Source organism: Manacus candei, unplaced genomic scaffold (genome assembly GCF_025592945.1).
Source record: "Manacus candei isolate 608988 ecotype Guabito, Panama unplaced genomic scaffold, ASM2559294v1 h1tg000077l, whole genome shotgun sequence".
Taxonomy (NCBI): Eukaryota; Metazoa; Chordata; class Aves; order Passeriformes; family Pipridae; genus Manacus; species Manacus candei.
The window spans coordinates 2,738,163-2,750,394 of NW_026138125.1; the positions used below are offsets into that span (position 1 = coordinate 2,738,163).

The 12,232-nt window shown below is 46.2% G+C and overlaps 2 protein-coding genes across 7 annotated transcripts in view; one reads left to right on the top strand and one right to left on the bottom strand.

Moving 5' to 3' along the window:
* The window catches only part of THSD7B (thrombospondin type 1 domain containing 7B), a 512,613-nt gene that overhangs the window by 488,983 nt on the left and 11,398 nt on the right, over window positions 1–12,232 (top strand). For all 5 annotated transcript variants that reach the window (XM_051810239.1, XM_051810241.1, XM_051810240.1 and 2 more), the window contains one exon: window positions 9,126–9,271. In XM_051810239.1, the coding sequence (XP_051666199.1) occupies window positions 9,126–9,271 (146 nt within the window). The remainder of the gene's footprint in view (window positions 1–9,125; window positions 9,272–12,232) is intronic.
* On the bottom strand, window positions 744–7,235 carry LOC127481245 (uncharacterized protein YagA-like). 2 transcript variants are annotated; one of them, XM_051810301.1, is made up of 3 exons: window positions 6,374–7,230; window positions 1,512–2,592; window positions 744–1,169 (listed from the first exon to the last, which is right to left on the bottom strand). In XM_051810301.1, exons 2-3 carry the CDS (start codon window positions 2,320–2,322, stop codon window positions 1,138–1,140), a joined length of 843 nt encoding a protein of 280 aa, XP_051666261.1. In that variant the 5' UTR covers window positions 2,323–2,592; window positions 6,374–7,230; the 3' UTR covers window positions 744–1,137. The 2 variants fall into 2 exon arrangements, with proteins under 2 accessions (XP_051666261.1, XP_051666260.1); XM_051810300.1 differs by having other exon boundaries at window positions 744–2,592; window positions 6,374–7,235.

A 12,232-nucleotide genomic window follows, 5' to 3' on the forward strand; every position in this document is an offset into this window, starting at 1 on the left:
TCTGGCTGGAGGGGAAGGAATAGCTAATTTTGGCCTGTTGGGCCAGGGAGGCTTGCTGTGAGATTCATCAACAGCAGGCTGGGATGCTTCTCTTCCCTTGCTCTGACTCCCCAGTGAACTGCAGGAGTTTCTTTCCTTTCCTCTCAGCTGGTAGAATTTTTTCCACCTTCTAATGTATCTGATTCCGTGACAGCTGAATGCACAGTCATGTGGATAAGAGCTTTTATCATCACTTCTGTTACAAACTCCCCAGGTCTAGGGATTTAGAATTGGAAAAGGAAGAAGTCTTAAAATTGGTGTGCAAGTTTCGAGCTGGCTTCCTGCCAAGTCCCCGAAACTCGACAACAAGGACCTGCCTCCCAGAGAGGGAAAAGAAAAAAAAACCAAGCAGCCAAAGCTATAGCAAATATATATATATATATATATATATATTACATATGAGACAGATACACAAAAGGAGAATACCACACACAGAAGGGGGGAGGGGGGGGGGGGAAGGGGAAGGGAGAAGGACAAAAAGGGGCAAGGACCGAACAAGCCAACCAGCCGACCGAAGGCAAACTAGCAAAAATCTCACCACTTCCCTTCGAACAGGCAGGATGGCTAGACACGGCCCAAGGCTCTCCCCTCACGCGTGGCAGATAACGGTAGTCACTGTAGGCCTCAGCTCCAGATAAACCAGACCAAAACAGGGACCCGCCGTTCTCGAACCTCGCCGGAGAGGAAGAGGGCGAGATGCCTCCCGCTGGCCTTATTTATACCTCAAGTTACGTAAAGGAATAGCATGGAATACTTCCGTGATCACTTTTCTAGTTCCTTCCTGGTTACAAGTTGGTCTCCAGGAAGGCCTAGAGTGAAACCACCACATTCTCCACCCCTTATTCCATACTATTTCTTTACGTAACACCTATGTCTCACGTTCGTCTACATCCCGCGCATATATATACACATTTGCATATATATATATATATATATAGTTCTTGTTGGTCTCTCGGCACAGTTGTCTCGTCGTTGGAAAATCAATACCGATGTCAGTTCAGTCCAGATCTTTGGTCTCCTCAGTCACCATTACAGTTCTGATTTATGGCTGTTTCATCACTGGACTGTCTCATCACCGGATACCAGCAACAGCTTAGTTCAGGTCTCTCTCTCATCTGGTGACTGGCTTCCTGTAAAAACACAACTTAGGACATACAATTAGTTTTTCCCCAAGGCTAAGTTTCCTTGAGGCACACACTGGATGACTCCATCCTTCCTCATTACCCACCACGTATGTCCTGGCCCTTGAGCAAAGACAATCCCACGAATGGGTTTGTCTTGGCCTGAGGCAGGGGTAACCCAAACAGCTTTCCCTAGCATTCCCCTCAAATGGATTGCTGGAACTTTATCTCCATCAACAATGTGAAGGGATTCTGCCTGTGCAGGGCCAGCTCGATTGACAGAACCCCTGGTGTTAACTAGCCAGGTAGCCTTGGCTAAGTTCTTGTCCCAGTTTTTATAAGTCCCCTCACCTAATAACTTTAGAGTGGTCTTCAATAATCCGTTATATCTCTCAACCTTCCCAGCAGCTGGTGCATGATATGGAATGTGGTATACCCATTCGATACCATGTTCCCTCGCCCAAGTGGTGACTAATCCATTTTTGAAATGAGTCCCGTTGTCCGACTCAATACGTTCTGGGGTCCCGTGTCGCCACAGGACTTGCTTTTCAAGGCCCAGAATGGTATTCCGGGCCGTTGCGTGGGGCACTGAAAAAGTCTCTAACCATCCCGTTGTTGCTTCCACCATGGTAAGTACATAGCACTTACCTTGGCGGGTCTGTGGCAGTTTGATATAATCAACCTGCCATGCCTCTCCATACTTATACTTATCCCATCGTCCACCATACCACAGGGGTTTCAGTCTTTTCGCCTGCTTAATAGCGGCACAAGTCTCACAATCATGGATAACTTCAGAAATGATATCCATGGTTAAATCCACCCCTCGGTCTCGTGCCCATCTGTGGGTGGCATCTCGGCCTTGATGACCGCAAGCATCATGGGCCCATCGAGCCAGAAACAGCTCTCCCTTCTGCTGCCAGTCTAGGTCTACTTGTGACACCCCTATCTGTGCAGCTCGGTCCGCTTCTCTGTTGTTATTATGTTCTTCATTAGCTCGCTTTTTGGACACATGGGCGTCTACATGGTGGACTCTCACATTCAGACTCTTCGCTCTGGCAGCGATGTCCTGCCACAAGTCAGCAGCCCAGATGGGTTTTCCTCCACGCCTCCAGTTCATCTTCTTCCATCGCTCTAACCATCCCCATAGAGCATTGGCTATCATCCACGAGTCTGTGTAGAGGTAGAGTCTCGGCCAACCTTCTCGTTCAGCAATGTCCAGGGCCAATTGGACGGCTTTGAGTTCCGCAAATTGACTCGACTCGCCTTGACCCTCAGCGGCTTCTGCCACTCGTCGGGTGGGATTCCAAACGGCCGCTTTCCACTTCCGGTTCCTTCCTACAATTCGGCAAGAACCATCAGTGAAAAGGGCATAACGCCTTTCTTCATCTGGCAGCTGATCAAATGGCGGAGCTTCCTCGGCTCGGCTCACTGGCTCTTCTTCTTCTGCCAGACTGAAGTTCCCACCTTCAGGCCAATTGGTTATGATTTCCAAGATGCCGGGGCGATTCGAGTTCCCGATTCGGACACGTTGTGTAATCAAAGCCATCCACTTGCTCCACGTGGCATCGGTGGCATGATGCGCAGGGGGCACCTTCCCTTTGAACATCCAGCTCAAGACGGGTAATCGGGGTGCCAGGAAGAGCTGTACTTCGGTACCAATTACCTCTGAAGCTGCTCGTATACCTTCATACGCCGCTAAGATTTCCTTTTCCACAGGGGTGTAATTGGCCTCAGAACCTCTGTAGCTTCGGCTCCAGAAACCCAGTGGTCGCCCTCGCGTCTCGCCAGGCACCTTTTGCCAGAGGCTCCAGGAGGGACCTTTATCTCCAGCTGCAGAGTAGAGCACATTCTTTACATCTGGTCCCATTCTAACTGGTCCAAGAGCCACGGCATGTGCAATTTCTTGCTTGATCTGCCTGAAAGCTTGTTGTTGCTCCGGACCCCACTGGAAATTGTTCTTTTTACGGGTCACAAAGTAAAGAGGGCTCACAATCTGACTGTATTCTGGGATATGCATCCTCCAGAAGCCTATGGCTCCCAGAAAAGCTTGGGTTTCTTTCTTGTTTGTGGGGGGAGCCATTGCTACAATCTTGTTGATGATGTCTGTTGGTATCTGGCGTCGTCCATCTTGCCATTTCACCCCTAGGAATTGGATCTCTCGGGCAGGTCCCTTGACTTTGCTCTTCTTGATAGCGAAACCGGCCTCGAGGAGAATCTGGATGATCGTCTGTCCTTTTTTGAAAACTTCTTCTGCTGTATCCCCCCATACAATGATGTCATCGATGTACTGGATGTGTTCGGGAGCCTTACCCTTCTCTAGTGTGACCTGGATCAGTCCATGACAGATGGTTGGACTGTGTTTCCACCCCTGGGGCAGTCGATTCCAGGTGTATTGAACGCCCCTCCAGGTGAAAGCAAACTGTGGCCTGCACTCTGCCGCTAAAGGAATGGAGAAAAACGCGTTGGCTATGTCGATGGTGGCGTACCACTTTGCTGTCTTGGACTCCAACTCATATTGGAGCTCCAACATATCTGGCACGGCAGCACTCAACGGTGGCGTAACTTCATTTAAGCCACGATAGTCCACAGTCAGTCTCCACTCTCCATCGGATTTACGCACAGGCCAGATGGGGCTGTTGAAGGGTGAATGGGTTCTGCTGACCACCCCTTGGCTCTCCAACTTTCGGATCATTTTGTGGATAGGGGTCACAGCATCTCGGTTTGTCCGATACTGTCGTCTGTGTACAGTTGTTGTGGCTATTGGCACTTCTTGATCTTTAACTCGTAGTAATCCTACAATGGAAGGGTCTTCTGAAAGGCCAGGAAGGGCAGACAATTGCTTGGACCCCTCTTCAATCACCGTGGCTACACCAAAAGCCCACCGGTACCCTTTCGGGTCCTTGAAGTATCCTCTTCTTAGGTAGTCCATACCAAGGATGCAAGGGGCTTCTGGCCCCGTCACAATGGGACGCTTTTCCCATTGGTCTCCCGTCAAGCTCATGTCCGCCTCTACTACTGACAATTCTTGAGACCCTCCTGTCACTCCAGAAATAGTAACAGTCTCGGTACTCTTATACTCCGAAGGCATTACAGTACACTGGGCTCCAGTATCTATCAAGGCCTGGTATCTCTGAGGATCCGATGTGCCAGGCCATCGGACCCACACAGCCCAGTAAACCCGGTTATCTTCTTGGTCCCTCTCCTTCTCCTGGCAGAAGGCAGGGCCCCTCTACTGGTCTTGATCAGAGCATTCGTCGTCAGAGTTTGACTTTGACTTCTTAGACTTTTTGCCATTGTCGAAGTGGACCTCCATCTTCTCGTGTTTCGGCGATCGCAGTTTCTCTTCTAAGAAATCTCCATCTACTACATAGACAACCTTTTTGTCAGTCTTCTTTCGCTTCAGCTCCCTCACTCTAGCTTCAAGCTTAGAAGTGGGTTCACCATCCCACTTCTTCATGTTTTCTCCTTTACTACGAAGGTATGCCCATAGTTGGTTACGTGACCCACGCTTAGAGTTCTCTTTCCTTCGACGTGTGAATGACAGGGATCGTGAGCAAGATCGAGACCAGGATCGAGGTCTAGGCCGAGGTCGTCTTTGTCGGTCCCGCCGTGATCTTCCCATTGGCCTTTCTTGGTAATCTCTATACCTTCTGTCCTCTCTGTCTCTAAGGTCGTCCTCATATCTGGAATATTCATAATCTCTCTCCGTTCTTTCCCTATCGTAGGTGCGTCGGTACAGGGGATTGAAGGAGTTTTCCATATTTTCCTCGATGGTTCTTATCCAAGCACACATAGTGTCCACGCTTGGTTCATCCATCTTTGGATTATATACGGGTATCAAGCAGGAAATATATGGTTTAGGGGCACCTTGAATTACCTTTTTCCACATTGGTTGCGTGCAGGGAACATTCTCAGGAACTTGGATATCATAATAATCTGGATCAGAATAGATGATCTCCAGCATGGCCAATTCCCGTAGGTATTGGATGCCTTCTTCCGCAGTCCTCCACCTTCTTGAAGAACTCTTCAGGGACTCCTTAAATGGGTATTTCACTCTTACCGCGTGGAGTATTCGGAGCCAAAGACTGGACGCCATTTTCTCCCTCCCCATTTCTTGCTCTATCACAGGGTCTCGAGCAATGGATCCCAACTGTCGTGCTTCATCACCTTCAATTACATGACTATCAGCTCCCTTGTCCCAGCATCGCACCAGCCAGGTGAGGACTTCTTCACCAGGCAAGCGCATATAATCTCTCCGTAAATCTCGAAGCTCTCTTGTGGTCAGTGATTGTGTAATTTCGCTTTCTCGCATAATTTCTTGTCCATCTCTCCCACGTAGAATCTTTTCCACCTCTCTCTTTACTCTTCCACTCCTACGTGGGACTGCTCCCACTTCCTCCCTATATCTCTCATGTGGAGGTGGAGACTGAGCATGCCGTGGGGATAAGCTTCTATATTGTTCACGCCGCGGAGATGGTTTCCTATGCCGTTCATACCGTGGGGATGGACTCCTATGCCGTTCACGCTGCGGAGATGGACTCCTACGCCGTTCACGCCGCGGAGATGGACTTCTGCGTCGTTCACGCCGTGGAGATGGACTTCTATGCCATTCACGCCGTGGGGATGGACTCCTGCGTCGTTCGCGATACCCAGCGGGTGGAGGTAGTGAGTAATCTTTCACGTGCTGAGATAAGGGCCTCTTCCTCCAATCATTCACACCTCCAAGAGAAGGTTGGGTCTGGAGGGGTAGGGATAATTCCCCCTCCAATTGAGGGGGATGCTTTGGCTCCTTCTTTGCGTCTTTTGTAACACTGAATGTGTAGTCAGGATATAAATCATCAAGCGACAATATACCACCGGCCGTTTGTACTGTTGCTTTCTTTTCTCTTGATGCTGTTCTGTATTCCTTTGGGCGTGCCCCTAGTTCTCTTGGACGTGCTCCTTCCCGTGTAACCGTTTCTTCCTCTCTGGTACCTGCTTCTTCTCTTCCAATCGCTCCTTCCTCAGTCACAACCACTACTTCCTCTCTCGCAGTCGCGCCTTCATCACTTGCTGTTGCTCCTTCTCCCATTGCTGCCGCTCCTTCGTCCACTACATCTTGAGTGAATTGGATAGGTTCTTCTGTTCCTTCTTCTTCTTCTTCTTCTTCTCTTTCTTCTGTGCGTTCTGGTTGGGGAGATGAGTCTGTAAGTTCCTTGATCTCTCTTACCCACGTCTTCTTCTTCTTCACAGGGGCAATGATGACCTTCCGGTTCTTAGCTTGAGTCCCGGTTCTAGTGGGCTTAGTAGAAATGGCATTGACTTCAAGTTGTGTTTGGACTCCAACTTCTGTGGACCTAATAGGGACATCACTGGTTTCAAGTGGCGTGGTTTGGGTTTCTGTGTCGACCTTAACCCTTTGAAGGTGGTCTATGGCAGCTCGATAAGCATTAGCCAGGCCCCAGCACAAAGCGGAGAATTGCATATTCGGATCTTTGTAGGAAAAACACCCTTCTGCCAAACAGTGGGCCATCTCACCAGAATCAAACATTTGTTCTGGTGTGAACTCCCAATTAATGGGGGGTGACACATGTCCTACTAATCTACCGAAATCTTCCCAAGCTCCATGCCACCCGGGGACTGGCCTGTCTGCAGCCCTTTCCAAAGTTCCAGCGAGTCCCTTTGAGGTGTGATCTTTCCTACAAGAGGGAAGGCAACGGAACCCCATTCTTCCAAGTTTAAGTAGCACTTCCAGTACCTTTATCAATGACAGTACTGTTGCAATAAGATTTATATAGTAATTAGAGCCGATTTTAACCATGGGGATTTCCTTTACCAAACCTTCGATGTCAAAATTAAAGGATGGAAGCAATTTGTTCCATCCATCCTCAAGGTCTGGACGTCTCCCTATACGGTAGCCTAACACAGGTGTAAAGGTGGCTAGAATTATAAGACAAATTAATGAAATAGCCATTGTTTTTTGTTATTATTTCTTCTTGATCCCAAAACAAACCTTTGTTTATATAAACAAAGTTTCCTTGGCTGCTTTCCCAGACTCTGGCAGTGTTCCCAGACCTGTTCCCAAAACAATAGATTGGTTTTGCAAAACAACACCGAGCTTGGCTGTCTTCCTGGAAAAACGTTTATCAAAACAAGCCAAACTTAACCAAAATATCCCACTCCTGACACCAAAAAATGTTGTGCAAGTTTCGAGCTGGCTTCCTGCCAAGTCCCCGAAACTCGACAACAAGGACCTGCCTCCCAGAGAGGGAAAAGAAAAAAAAACCAAGCAGCCAAAGCTATAGCAAATATATATATATATATATATATATATTACATATGAGACAGATACACAAAAGGAGAATACCACACACAGAAGGGGGGAGGGGGGGGGGGGAAGGGGAAGGGAGAAGGACAAAAAGGGGCAAGGACCGAACAAGCCAACCAGCCGACCGAAGGCAAACTAGCAAAAATCTCACCACTTCCCTTCGAACAGGCAGGATGGCTAGACACGGCCCAAGGCTCTCCCCTCACGCGTGGCAGATAACGGTAGTCACTGTAGGCCTCAGCTCCAGATAAACCAGACCAAAACAGGGACCCGCCGTTCTCGAACCTCGCCGGAGAGGAAGAGGGCGAGATGCCTCCCGCTGGCCTTATTTATACCTCAAGTTACGTAAAGGAATAGCATGGAATACTTCCGTGATCACTTTTCTAGTTCCTTCCTGGTTACAAGTTGGTCTCCAGGAAGGCCTAGAGTGAAACCACCACAATTGGTTTAAATGGGTTTAAAAATGGAATTCAATGGGTAAGAGCAAGGGAATAGCATTGTAAAGGTAAGATAGCTTGCTAAGGTATCCCATCAGTACCTTTATCAGGTGTGTCTGTTTTTCATTTTTATTTACTAAAATGTTTTGGAAACTCTGCTCTTTAGGTGGTGCCAATGACAGTTATTAGAGGTGTGCCTTACACCTGCAATATTTTTAATTAAAAAGGATGTGCATAAATAGCTGGGAGAAGGATCTGGCTGGATATTGCAGCCTTCCCGTTTTGCAGGGTGTTTGCTCCCCCTACACTCCCCTCTGGTCACAAAAGCAGCTGAAAGGCTGTGATCCCAATGGGAGAGCTCCACCACAACACCTTATCTCTTCCTTTTCTCTGGGTTAGCAATTACCACTCGCTTCTGCCTTGTTGTCTGTGTCTGCCCTTAATGCCCAGACCTTTTAGTTTTTAACTCAAATCCACATATATTGAAAGACAAGGCAGAAATTTTATGTCCAGCACAATCTTCTGCATTCTATTGCATAAGGGCTTTTTCCTTTCCACTCTTCTTTTTAATTGGAGCCAGAATTCTAATTGAAACATTTTGAGTGAAAACATTCCTGGACATAAATGGACAGCAAAGGAGATGGAAATGGAATTGCTGTAACTTTAATGAATATATTCAGTTTTATTAGTTCAAAAGTAGTAACATAATTGCTTTTTCCATTCAGTGGCTGAAGAAGTTTTCACCAATAATAAATAGGATTTTAATGAAATGGTAGAAGTGGTTATGGATGGTAATAGCCACTACAGTGTTTGCAGTTTTCAAATTAGGTCCACATAATTGTTCATAAAAAGAAAATTTCATTTGTTAAAAATCTCTGGAAACATATTGAATACATGGTGGTAGAAATGCTGCTGCCATAGGAATTATTTTCTTGTCATATTTAATAATCAGGATTTAGTCAAGTATTTAAATGTGCTGCATAAACAAACGCTGTATTTGGGAAACATACAAAACCGTGTTTTAAAAAGTGTGCTTGAAAATATCAGTGGCTGCATTACTTAGCAATCGCAACCATATTATCCAGTCTTCCCAATTAATTGCTTTTTGAGCAGATTTTAGTGGTGGGAAATGAGCTGGCAATGCTGATAAATTACAAAACCTGTCTCTCTCTCTCTCCCTCTGTCTGTCCTTCTCCGTGTGTGTGCTCTCCCCTCGCCTAGGCCAGATGGTGCGTGGGCGCTCCGTGGTCCTGCGGGCAGCGGGCGAGGGCCGGCCCTGCCCGGAGCAGCTCACCCAGCACAGGAGCTGCCCGGTGAAGCCCTGCTACAGCTGGCTCCTGGGGCCGTGGTCTCCCTGCAGAGTCCAGGTACGGCTTTCCCTGGTGCTCCCCGAGGGCTGCAGGGGCTCCCTGTGCCTGGGGTCGACCACAAAACCCAGCTGGGGCTATTGTTCACTGTCTCTGTGGCTGGTGAAGGTGCTGATAAGATCCACAGGGAAGCAGGGGAAGTTCAGGAGTGGTAAGTCTCTGCACCTCGTCTTCCAGCCGTCAGCAGCCCTTCATAGATAGCAATATGGGTTCAAGTACCATAAACTTACAGAACTATTAAAAGGGATTTATGGAGTGAATGTGTTTCAGTGGGCATAGATATGATGACCTATAATTTAATTATATAAAACAACTCTAAAAAGAAAATAGATGCACTAGATATCAAGAGAGCTTAGCCTTTTTATCTTTTTTATTTCCTTTTTTTAAAAGTACTGTATAGAAGGTCTTCCCCCACCAGGTCTCCGGTACAGTAGTGCAAGTTCTTTTATGAGAGGCTGGTTTCTACTCTTTCTGTACCCTGGCTATCTTTTTAATGATCTAAAAATGTCTGGATTCAGTTCTGATGTGCTGTCCCTGCACTTGGCACCTCTGCACAGCACTGGAGCCATCATTTTTTCACTGTCAGTGACTTGCATCAAGCTTGAATTGACTTTTTGTTCCCCTCTGTGCTTTTTCTTCTCTCTTTATCTGTTAGATCACATTTCCAATATTAAAACATATTAGTCGGTAACCCAGTTTAAGCAGAGGTGAATCTTTCACAGTGAGGTTTATCAGGCTGCTTAAATCTGGTTTTGCTGAAATGGAGGTGAGAGAAGTGTGGTTGAGTGGAAAAGTGCCCTGTCTGGTCCCGGGGGACAGGACCTGTGCCAGATCTGTGGCTGCTTCTCCCCATTATACCATGTAAGAGATTGAGGCCAATAATGCACATAAAGACACACATGCCTTGTGTTTTCTGCTCTGCCCTCTCCCACACTGCCAATGCCTTGAATACCTGTGTGGTTTCTAAGTGTGGTAGACAGACATGTAGTGAATATGTGAGTGGCACAATAGATACCCAGAATTTTCCCACGTTTTCACACATGAAATCTGGAGCATGACAGTCTTTGTACAGTCCAAGATCAGAGAAACAGAAATATATTTGTACTTTCTATAATCGACTCATTGCAACTAGTGATGTGAATATGGTCCTTGTATATGCTGCATTCAGTATTTATTTATGTATAACATAAATAGAACAAAATGATAGCATCATCTGATAGCTAATGTAAGCAAATCCTGTTAAACATAAGGGAACAGACCTTCAGCCATAGGAGCTAACATAGCTGATAAAAGAATTAGTAGGGAAGCTGAATTAACACCCTGGCTCACTCCAGATAAATAACACATTGTGCAGATTAAAAGTGAGCTCATCCAGAACCCAGCTAAATTTCAGCTCAGAGCAAATAATCACAGCCTCTCCTAACCCAGATATCATCCCCACATTCAGTGAGATAGAGTCTGCTTCTCTCCTTAAATTACCACTGTGTAGCTTCTCTACCCTTTACTTTGTTTTGGAGGGGAGCCATTCTATTCATGTTCACTCTCTCTTTAATGAGGTGCTTAGGAATTAAATGTAGTTCATAAATACTGGGTGATTTATTCCTGTGCTTTACTGGAAAAGAAGCTTAAACCAGCGTTCTAAAGAAAGCTTTTAGAAGTCCTGTTTTCAAGGATGCTTTGTGAAATAAGGTAAGTGCATCCTATGGTAAGACCAAAATGCATAGTGTGAAAGTGTCTTCCTGTAATAAATAGAAACGGGACAACTAATTATAAGGCCAAAATATTTTTTCCTTGTATTATGAGATAACTGAGACTGCATTTCCTAGTTGTAGAAGGACTGTTTTATGTTAAACTGATTTCATGTGAATAATTAGAAGTGTCTGCATGTTTAGGAATAGAGCCTGCTATATGTGTTCTCTGTTGATTGTCACAGTGCCCTGGTCTCCAAGTAATTACACATGTCCCAGCCACACCTGCTGGTGGCATGGGGCATTTCTGCTGTGTTCAGAGGGATGCACAATTTGGGAACTGGTCAATACAACCAGTCTTAAAGGGTTACAGGACATTAGTGATTATCCTCCTAGAGCTGAAATGGTTTACCCTGATTAGCTTAAAAAACAATTTTAACAGTGGCTGACACTGTTGATCATTTTTTCCATTAAAGGGATGTAAGTGAAGTAGCTTAGGCATTATCAAACACCAGCTGGCTGACATTCCTAAGGAGACTAAAAACCTTTCCTTTCTAATGTGTTTTAAAAGCACTCCCTTAAATGTGATCATACAATGTTCCCTCATTAGAGAAGACTTTTACCTGATTAAATGCTTATCAACCTGTGAAAGCATTTGCCCAATCAACTCTTTACCTAAAATAATTGTGAACACATGAACCCCAGCAAAAGCCAAAAAGGGAAAACTTTTCTTAAAGGCACTTCTGGGCAAAGCATCTCACTGGGGCTGTTATCTCCTGTCTTATCAGTGTGTTATATGTGGGTGATGTGGGAGGTTTGTGGAGATGCTGCCTTACATTAGTGTGTTGCTGAATTCCAGAGATACCTGGCTGTCAAACAGAGTCCTGGTGTAAACCTTTTCCTTACTTTGCCAGTGGTGGTTGGTTCAAGGAGAGTACGAGGTGGAGGCTCCATGCAGGTGCTGGTGGAGGGGCACGTATGTCCTGGCTTTATTTAGGGAACCCAGGATGGGTTCTGCATCCTCTGTAGGGTCAGCATAGAAATTTTTGCAGCCAAATGACAGAAATCCCCCCTGGAAAGCAAATTCTAATGTATTTCCCACAAAGAGATCATAACTCAAGAGGCAAATCCCGGTTCTAGGCAAACCTCAGGGGATCATACCTTCCAAGAAAGAGCATTTACAATACAGATTTGTTCTCCTGTGTTTTGAATATGTGATGGTTTCCTTGGCAGTTCTCTGATTAGCAGCTATTCCCTGCATCCTCAGTGTGCC

Coding starts and splice junctions, on each gene's coding strand:
- LOC127481245 (XM_051810300.1), bottom strand. CDS start 2,322: ATGATAGCCAATGCTCTATGGGGATGGTTAGAGCGATGGAAGAAGATG.